This window comes from Anguilla anguilla, chromosome 15 (assembly GCF_013347855.1).
Source record: "Anguilla anguilla isolate fAngAng1 chromosome 15, fAngAng1.pri, whole genome shotgun sequence".
NCBI lineage: Eukaryota > Metazoa > Chordata > Actinopteri > Anguilliformes > Anguillidae > Anguilla > Anguilla anguilla.
Window position 1 is genome coordinate 23779509 of NC_049215.1, and position 10935 is coordinate 23790443.

The following is a 10935-nucleotide window of genomic DNA, read 5'->3' on the forward strand; positions in this document are numbered from 1 at the left end:
TGGCTGTAATCTGCAGCAATTTCACTGGTTCTATTTCAAATAACTTTAAGGTCTAAGTTGACACAGGGCTGATATGCAAACCAGCCAGTTACCTGGAGCTCCAGGACCTGACATCTGAGCCCCGGTAGTGTGAGACAGGCTTGTGTTTTAAACAAGCTCCTAAGATCCTGCGTGAAAAGTGACTCCCCCCACCGTGCTCCTCCGGTTCATAAACCGTGAAAAGTGCCGAAATGCGACACCCCCTCTGTCTTCGGGGTGATTTGTCAGGATCCTGACGTGGCGTTCTGCACAGAGGCACCTGAAAGAGGGAGAGAAAGGCGCAGACTCGCTCAAAGGCCTGGGTTTCGCGACCGCGCGCCAAACGCAAACACGCTGGGAGCCCGCACTGACTGCTCACCCCATTGTCGGAAGGGAAATCCTTTCACCACCTCACCATTAGTGCATTTTGGGAAGTGCGAGGCCCCCAGGAGGACTTCCTGCTTTGCAAAGCCCTGGCCAGAGAACAGGTGTTAATCTTACACCACTCACCCACTCCACCCCTCCCACCCATCTCCACACCAATCATATCCAATCATGCTGACCAATCACACTGAAGCCTGGTCGGGTTTTAGGGGGTTTACCTCGCCATCAGCTCTAACATGTAAATGCAGGCCGTTGGACAACCTGGGGCCTAAGTTGCCACTAAGCTATCATTTTACCATTGACTTTAATCACCTTTTGGTGCCCTTTGCTTATAACTTAAAACTGCTTTGAACTTGAATACATCAATTCTGGTAATACAATCCAGGTGTTGTACAATCATAAGTGCAATTTAATGAAATAAACCAGCAAGAATGACTGGTCTAGAAATAGAACCCATGAACCGGACCTTAGTTTCACTGGGTAGAACTCTGCCAATGGGGACAGCTGCGGAACATTGAATAACTTGGAACCCGATAAAGGGTTTGCTCGTTAATAAAGTACATACATAATGCTGTCAGTGTCTAAAGGTCATTGAAGGGAGGGAATCATCAGCGGTGACAGTGTTACAGTGTTGTCATGTATTTTTACAATTTTACTGCCCTGAATTATGTATTGTTATTTATGTCTCGAATGTGTGTCTTATTGGGCAATAAAATCTAATCTAATCCTGTTTCAGTGCATGCCAGTATTGTGTGGGATATGCTTTTCAGTGCATCTCACTTGAATTTCAGCAGGGCTCATATTGCATTAATTTGGGGAAAATATAATGTTCTGCAACTTTAAATGATAGGGGCAGGGAATTGTGGATGAATCACAGTCACAGTTTTTCATATTATTGGAACAGTGTCTAACCAACCTTTCAAAACTGCACTGTCAAACATCCAGCTCAATGGCCCTTTCTCCAGTGACTTGGCGAGTCTGGATCGTACCATTTCCAGTACACCTCTCCTGCTTAGAAATGAGCAGGCTGTTTCACAACTCCTTTGTTTCTTAATGTCTGCAATACATGTTGTGTAAGGATGTTTTCTAAGTGTATGTTTGGCACATGTTTGTTTTTTCCCCAAACACAGCACACAATTCTCTCTCTCTCTCTCTCTCTCTCTCTCTCTCTCTCCCCTTCCTTCCCTCCCTCTCTGTCTCTTCCTTCCTCCCTTCCTCTCTCTCTCTCATTCTCTATCTACCCTTCTCAACTGTCTGTCTGATTCTTTCTTTTGCATACGCATATAAATTTTTCTCACTCAGGCTGAAAGAGGCTAATCTCCTGTGGGAGGTTTTTCAGCCACTTAGCTGGGCAGTACTTCTTCGGGAGGGTGGGTCTTGGGAGGGTGACTACACTAGACTTTCTTCAGCAGCCTTTTGAAGTTTCATCCCTGTATCATAAAGATTGGCCCTGACAGCATCTGCCAAGGCCAGCAGTAGTGCACACAGCTCTTCTCCTGTGCTGTACTGATGGAGGAGCGCAGGCCTGCCATGAATCAGTTTTATCCCCTTGGATGTGAACGGTTACATTTTTTAATTTAAGCATGCAGTCAGATCCATTGTAAGGAGGGAGGACGCTCCTTGAGTGCTCTTAAAAGCAGTTGCTATGCCTTTTGAGCGTTTCAAGTTGAGGACTTCAGCTGCACCTCAGCCTTTTCTGATAAGAGACCTTTCAAAAGTCGTGCGTGAAGCCTTTGGCTGATTATTTGTGAAGAAAGCCAGGTGTGGAAAAATTCTTCCCATCAGTGACTCCCTTTGAGTGTCCGCAGTATGCCCTGAGCCTGGCCTCTCCTCTCGAGGCACTGACCCCGCGTGCATCCTGCACAGGATCCGAAGGCCTGCAGGCCTCCTTCTGTCCTGCGCAATACCACGCTTGTCACTCAGCGTCATGCCCATAGGCAGTGACAGCGCATAATTACCTCCAGTTCTTTCTGCGTTGAAGCCCTGTGGAAAGACTAGCACTCAGCCATTCCACCAGCACTGTTTAGTCATAACTGCTCAGTGACCAACATCACTAGACTTTCAGTGCAAAGAAATGCACAATATTATTAATAATAATAATAATAATAATAATAATAATAATAATAATAATAATAATGGAGTCAAGGCCCTCTCGTCTTGTGCTTCATGTTTCATGTATGCCATGGTGTGAGGTGGTCTATTGCTCTTTGCCTGGACCAGGTTGTGCCGTGGTTCACTGTGGTTGTTTTGTGTGGGGTGGGGTGCAGGTGGCTCGTCTGCTGCAGCCCTCGGTCATCTGGATCGGCGACGCAGAGAAAACCTTCTACAAGAAAATCCCCAAGCCAGACAAAGAGGTGGGCCGCCCTTGATCCACATAGCCTCGGTGGCCACACCCAAAAGCCCCATCTCTGAACAGGCAGCATCCTTAGCCCAAATGTGGAAAACCCAAGTTCAGAAAGTAAAAGTCCTCCCCAGTATTTTGCTCCAGTCACCTGGATTTGCTAATTTGCCCAATTCTACAGCCAGGTGGTAGAACTAATTATGAAAATCAACTGGCTGAGTTCATGGGCAGAAGAAACATGTGGCAGGACTTTTACTTTCTGACCCCTGGACTTTCCAGCTCTGCCTTAGCCCTCTCTGAAACACACTCCTCAACCCCTCTGAAATCAGGACCTGGTTATCGCACGCTTGATCTGAACGTGCAAGAAATCCTGCTGGTGTTTTCATTCTTCCCTAAATTCCACAGCAGAACGAAAACAGCTCTCGCATACAAACTCTTAAACCACCGTGACACAATATGGAGATGTATTGGAAGGGTGGAGTGAAAGTGTTGGAGCAAGCCCCATGCACTTACTTTTCTTCTGAATAGCTGACGGTACATTGACCTAATGTCAGCACATAAAAACAGACCGCAGTCTTTCATACTTTTTTATTGCATAAAAGGGTGTGGGCCTCCTCTGTTTTTATGGAGCGGAGGAGCAGACATAATTGTGTCACAGTCGACGGCTGTACGCAATAGCACAAAAGACCGTATCCGTTATTTAAAACACCAGGTGTTACTCCGCGTTCTGGTTCAGATGAACGTCAACACGAGTTCCTCACAGAAAAGCAGCCATTGCCTTGCCATGGAGCGCAAGCAGGAACACGCACAAAGCAGCACGCATTCACCTACCATAAGCATGGTGGGAAAAATATATCAATGAGCAGTTACATTAAAATGATGCAAATGTCATTCTACAGCAGTGTGTCATGGGGATGTAAGGAAGTTGGAAAAGATAAGTGTAAGATTCCGTTCATGGATTAATGAATTAAGAAAGTGCTAAAAACTCAAACTGATAAGGTTGTGAGTGCCCCCTGCTGGCCAGTCTGTCTTCAAATAGGAATTCCACTTTAAACTTCTGTTTGGCTGAGGGAGGCAGGAAGTGAAGCCTCCTGTTATCTGGCAGGGCGTGCCACTTGTGTCTCTTCACACATGGTGCACTCCCTCTCCTCCGATTAATTCAAACTGACCATTTTACAATTTTTACAACACACCAGATTTGATCTTCAAAGCCAATTACATGCATTGTTGGCTTGATAGTGGAGAACTGAAATGGATGCAATATCTCTGCCTGCACCTGCAGTAGATTTGTTTGGACATTCTCTCTTTACCGGTTTATGCTGTGATCTTTTTGCTTGTTTGCCTCTAAATGCCGGTACTCTAATGCTTCAGTGAACTCTGTCAACTGCCACCAAGATATATGGCTTCAGCCAGATAAGTAAATGGCCACAGTTAGGCCATGTCATCTGTTGCATGTGATTTTCCACTGCAGCACACGCTTCAGAGGACAGCACACGCTAGTCTGCAATCTCCCTAAATCCAGAAATAAGCGCTGATGATTGGCTATTCCAAACTGAGCAGAAATGGGGAGGAAAAGCTTTTTAAAAGAAGGCACAGAAGTGACCTATCTTTACACGTCTGCACCTATAGCATTGTAACTGTATTCCAAAAGGAAATCCAGATCTTATCAGATCAAGGTCCATGTTAGGGAGAATTATGGTCAGATAACAGTGCACTTGAACAACAGATTCAGGTGCACTTTGACTGCAATTGGGATGTGTATGGTGGACCAGCTTCTGTGAATTATTTATTAAATTGGAGATGAATATTATGTTAAAATATATGTTAAGTCAGAGATCATTCAGAGAGAAGCCCCAAAAAGGACTGCAAATAAATATTTCAGTCCTGCAGAAAAAGGTTTTCATTTCCGTTTTGGTCTAAAATGCTCCCCCATCTCACCGTAAGTCAAGTCGTGGATTAATGTCCTTGGTAAACACCACTGTTTTCAATTCAAGCATTTCAGCTCCACTGCCACAAAAAAAGCAATCGTGCTCTTCTAGCCACAAAAAAGCCTGACATGGAAACAGATATCTGTTTTATGTTAGGAAAGACTTAGTCCTCTCAAACTGAAAAAGTTTTTTGCTCATTCAGAAGCCAACGCTTGTTATGTAAACGAAGCACCGTTATTTGGAGGTTGTCCTTACCAATGAGGTCCCAGAAACGACACGCTGTTCAGTTTAGCTTGTCCTCGCTGGACAGTGTTTACTTTCTGTCAGTGGGATCTGCAGCGGTGCTTAAAGCAGGTCAGCAATGTGCACAGTCTGCTTATTTTCAAATGACAAGGCAAGTTCATCACGTTTACCTCTGAGGTCAGATTGCACTGCCACCTCTTAACAAACGTGAGCTCGTGTGTCCCGCGTACCCATTTAAAGGCCAGGCATTGCCACATGCACAGGGCTGAGGCCCCTCTGTTCGTTCTGAGTGAGCTGGGTCACAGTGACCGGAGGGCTTGAGCAGAGGTCTGCTTTCCTGTACAGTAATGGATTAAACAGAGTCAGGATAAAGCTGATCTGCTGTGATACTGGAGTTAATTTATTTGCGGCATGAAAATAAATACAGAGACCCCCCCCATCACCTACACACACGCACACACACACACACACACAAATACACAAACACAAAAACACACACACACACACACACACACACACACAAATACACAAACACACAAACTCAGAAACACACACACACACACACACAAATACAGAAACGCACACACACACACACACATATACACAAAGATACACATAAACACAGACACACACATACACATTCACAAGCACACATGCACGCACACGGATAAGCAAACATACAGACACTCAGATATGCATACACACAGACAGATACACATACCCGCACACACACTCACACACATGAACAAATGCACTCAGACAGATACACATTCACACATGAGTGCACAAATGCACATGCACATAGAGGAGCATACAGTACACACTGACATACACATAGATATACATACACCGATTCAAATACACATAGAGACACACACATACACACACTCAAGCAGACACACTGCACGCACATGTAAAACTGAAAGTGTATTCCACTCTGCACTAAATGCCAGGAGGACATGATCAGACAGGAATGCAATGCTTCCTCTCTATTGCACAGACAAGCGGTCCCAAGGCTCTCCATGACAACACATCAACCGTCAGAGCTTGTTTTTTCAGACCTTCAGACAGGCAGATGTCACTTGTCTTGTGCTGACAGGACAAGTGATACTGTGCACACAGACCCAGACAACTTATGAGCAGAGTCTCCTCAACTAATCTCTCTCTCTCTCTCTCTCTGTCCCTCCCTCCCTCCCTCCCTGCATTCAGTTGAATTTAATTAAAATGTGCATTATTAGATTGTTGGCATGACATTAAACAGGAATGTGTTGCCAAAATATTTTAAAATACACAATGGAAAGGCATGTCTTAAAAGCAAATATTATCCATCCTTATTTGAACATCCCTCCCCTTGATCGACTAAAAAGAACACAAACACACATGTCGCACCCCCACAGACACACAGACCAAGACCCAGACACACCCAGACACACACACACACACACATGGTCTCTGTGAAAAGCACACTGTGCATCCAACACATTCCAGGAAAACTTCGTTCTGCCAAACTGGAAGTAGGATGTCAAATGTCAAACAGACCTGTGAAGGCAGTGGAACACAGCACTACACTGCCCTCTTGTGGTAACAGATAAAATAAAACAAAGAAGAGAGACACTACTCTGTGGAGGGCAGATGAGTATAAAATGCAGTAGGTTTTTTTTTTTCTTTAAACATTTGTAATGTTACATTATTACACTCAGCTCTGAATTAACAGTATGCATTTTCCCCACCTACTGTGGAAGGATGCTCTTGAGAATTCAGAGTTTCCGCTGAAGGATCAAATTGTTGCCGTACGTGAAATGTACACAGTCATAGTCAGTATGATTTCTCATGTATGGATTGGACTGGACCTCAGGACCTCAATGTCCTTTGCAGTGCAATGAGGGAAATGCATCTGAAACACTGTAAATATGTAGCACCTACCTGGCTGATGAACATTCACCACACATCAGCTGAGGTGGAGAGGGAAGGAATTATGAAGCCAGTTAATCTGTGGGATGGTTTGGTGGGCTCAGCCAGCCGTGGCTCCTGTCAGCGATGCGTCTGCATGGACCCGTTTGGGTTCGTTCCTGCGGTGGGAACAGGCTGTTTGCGCTCACGGCGGCAGTAGTCAGCGTCTCCTTCTGCCTCGGCTCACAGATGGAGCCCAAAAGGCTGAAGAAGGACCTCCCGAAGCTGCTGAAGCTGATCAAGCCCGAGGACCGCGTGCTGATCGTGGGGACCACGCAGCGCCCCTTCGACGCCGACCTCAAGCCCCTGTGCAAGGTCTACCGGAAGATCATCCTCATCCCCAGGCCAGACTACGCCACCAGGCTCGGTCAGTGGACCCCTCCACCCACCTCAGAGAAACACATTCCTCAATTCCTCTGTGTTATCTCTCTCCTGCCTGTGCGTTGTAAACTGTGCTCTGTGCTGCCTGTCTCCTGCCTGTGTCCTGTAAGCTGTGCTCTGTGTTGCCTGTCTTCTGCCTGTGCTCTGTAAACTGTGCTCTGTGTTGCCTGTCTCCTGTCTGTGTTCCGTAAACTGAGCTCTGTGCTCTGTGTTGCCTGTCTCATCCCTATGCTCTGTAAACTGTGCTGTGTTGCCTGTCGCCTGTCTGTGCTCTGTAAACTGTGTTCTGTGTTGCCTGTGTTCCTCACCCCTGTGCGCGGCTGTGTTCAGCCCTGTGGAGCCGCTCTCTGGAGGAGCGTGGGGGCCAGCTGAGCCCTGAGCTGGACCTGAGCTCGCTGGCCAAAGTGACGGACGGCTACACGCAGGGCCGCATCCTGCGGGCTGTGCAGGCGGTGCTGACCCAGCGGCGGCTGGACCTGCAGACCCAGAGGCCCCTCAGAGCGCTGGAGTTCATCCCCCCCCTCGCCAGGCAGGACCCCGTCTACAAGGACGAGGAGGAGACCTTCAAGGTGAGCACAGGCCCCACGGCCAGGAAACACACAGGCCTGCTAACACACACTCATATACACATATACACACACACACACACACACACACACACACACTCACACTCATATACACACATACCTATACACACACACATATACATACATACACATACACACACACACACACACTCACACACATACACACACGCACACATACCTATACACACACACACACACACACTCATATACACATATACACACACACACTCACACACTCACACTCATATACACACATACACACACGCACACATACCTATACACACACACATATACATACATACACATACACACACACACACACACAGCAGCTCAGTGCTTCTCCACTGGTTGTTTAATATAAAAGGAAACCTTATCCGAGTCACTTCAAAAAAGACTAATCCAAAGCTCTGGCACACAGTTTTTGATTAAATGTGCTTAAAATTATAAATGGTAAATGGACTGCATTTATACAGCGCTTTTATCCAAAGCGCTTTACAATTGATGCCTCTCAATTTACCATTTACCATTTAACCATTTAAAATTATTGACCTATACTGGAGCCAACTGCACTGGCCTTAGTGAGCAACGTCTCTCAACAAGACCAGGAAGTGAGCTTTAAAAAGCAAAGCCCATTTTAGCCGATCAATGTGCTTCAGCTCTCCTCATTCTGTGGGTGAGTCTTTTTTTAAGTTAGTATGTTTCTACTGGTTGTTCTATGTTCACATTTTGCACATCCCTGAAAGGCTGGTTTATTCTTTGCTATAAAATGAGGGAAGGACACCTGGAGAAGCCAAGAGTGTTTTCCTGATTTTGAACACTTGAGGGAGCACTTCACCTCCATATGAGAAATGTGACAGCCATAAAGCCTGAGTCTTTGGGTTTACTTTTATGCCACATGCCTGCTGAGATAAGTAGTATAGTATGAGCGTTTGTGGATAAGTTTGTGCATGTAAGGTGTGCCTCTGTGAATGTGGATCTATGGGAGCATTAGCATGGTCGTGTTGCATGTACATTTGTGTGTCTATGTGGGTATGTATATGAGTTTATGTGTGTGCATGCATGTCTGTTAAAAAGTTATGTTTTCCATGTACAAAAGATGCATATGAGCATGTGTGTGTGCACGTGTACATGCATGTGTATATGTGTCTGAATGAGCGCTAATGTGAATGTGTTGCATATACTGTATGTGATTTTGTGTGTGTGTGTGTGTGTGCGTGCACATGTACTGTATGTGCGTGTGTGCACAGACCTGTAATCCTAATGACATGATGTACTGCTGGGCCCTAAATACAGTCTGTTGTGAGAGGGGGGGCACTCCTGGAAAATAGGGGGGTTATTGGCAGACAGACCCTGCGGGACCAGCTAGCTTTGGCTCTAAAGGCTGGATTCACTGGAACACTAAAGGACAGCTGTGAGCTCTTCTCCTAAACGACCATCACTCACTCGGCACTGGCTTCAAACTCCTAGAAACTACTAGATGCATCATGCATCTTTCTGTCGTAGTCCATGGTTGCTATACAATGTTGACTGGGTCTATGATGTAAAGAGGATGTAAATGACTGACCACTGAATCTCCTCTTTCTCTACTCTGCTAGGTCACCTGTCTCTTCACATTGTATCTTGAAATGTATTCATTCTGAATTTTGAATGTAATGCTAACACCAGTGGGAAATCACATTATGGTGATTATTTACTAGTTGAGCAGATGTCCTTACACAGAGAAACCATTTTTCATACCTTGCCCAAGTGTGATGTCTCTCCTGGGATTTGAACTCGCAGCCGCAGAACCTGGCCAGGCTGACGGGGGCATTCTCTGTGTTCTCAGGCCTGGTACAGCAGGACCCCGCTGGGCAAGAAGAGGGCACGGGCCGCCAGGGCCAGCGAGGAGGGGGAGATGGGCAACGGCCCCGAGAAAGGAGGGAAGGGAAAAAAGAAAATGATGGAGGGCAAAGCGAAGGGGAAGAAAAAGCAGAAGTGAGGTGTAGGCTCAAAGCAGTCTCTTCACTTGTGGAATCTCATCAGACACTCTCCATAGTGGAGAATGGACAGTAACACACTAAGTACACTGTCTCATTTAGAGGAGAACATCTTTCTCAACTCTAACCTCGTTCTTGACCTCCATATAACTTCACATTTATACACATCTCAAACACTCACAAAGAGAGTGTGTGTACGTGTGTGTACATACATACGTACATGCATACACATTAAACCATTGTTTACTGTGCTGCATTTCAATCACCAGTGTTTTTTGTTTTAATGTTGATCATGATGACGAGAATGATGGTTTCAAATTTAGATTTCATGAATTTTACTATAATACATTCAACTACTTTTCTGATTTAGGTTCCACCATGTCAAACATTTGGCCGTGTATTTCAATAATTATGACTAATCCATTTTGATTTGATTTGAAACTGCACATGACCAGAAGTAAACCCTGGTATTGATCAAACTCAGTAATAAACTATTCCAGAATATGAGCAACAGTCAACATTGATAATATTTTTCTTTGTTTCCTTGGTTGTCCACTAATACCTCATTCTGCTGCAAAATTGGTGCAGTGACCTGTCTGTCAATGTTAGGAATGACTAGTGTCCTTTTTATAGCAGTCTGACCTATCCTCTAACGACACAACCTGTTTACACATGATGACTGCAACTACGTCTATTTTTAATTTCAACTTTTTTTTTTTCAAGATAGATATTTTCCCATTGGCCTCCTCCTTTTTAATCTGACCATTTCATATTGCATATCATTTCTCTTTTTTAACATATTGTAATATGACATTGATCTATTAAAATGGTTTTTTACCTGAAGTTGGTTTGGGGTTGTATTGTACACGTGTGGCACAGGGACAGTCCCACTGATGCTTTGGTTCCCCGCACCTTGTCCATGGTTAGCATGCCGCACCTTGCCCACTCACAAGTATTTTCATCTCCTCCATGGTTCAGCATTGACTGATAAGCCAAAGATGTCAGGCACATCTTTCAGGCACCCTGCAACAGCCCATCCTGTAAATCACACTACGATAATGGACAAAGTACAAATATGATCCGAGGGTGTGTTAGCCATCAAGTAACACTCCCTTATTTATTATTCA

At 45.2% G+C, this 10935-nt stretch overlaps 1 protein-coding gene across 1 annotated transcript in view; it reads left to right on the forward strand.

Annotated features, from left to right (window-relative positions):
* The window catches only part of iqca1 (IQ motif containing with AAA domain 1), a 54138-nt gene extending 43487 nt beyond the window's left edge, over positions 1-10651 (forward strand). Inside the window, exons 17-20 of the mRNA XM_035393143.1 lie at positions 2670-2756; positions 7054-7231; positions 7576-7814; positions 9658-10651. Coding sequence (XP_035249034.1) covers positions 2670-2756; positions 7054-7231; positions 7576-7814; positions 9658-9810 — 657 coding nt within the window. The 3' untranslated portion in view covers positions 9811-10651. The remainder of the gene's footprint in view (positions 1-2669; positions 2757-7053; positions 7232-7575; positions 7815-9657) is intronic.
* Positions 10652-10935: the final 284 nt, after the last annotated feature.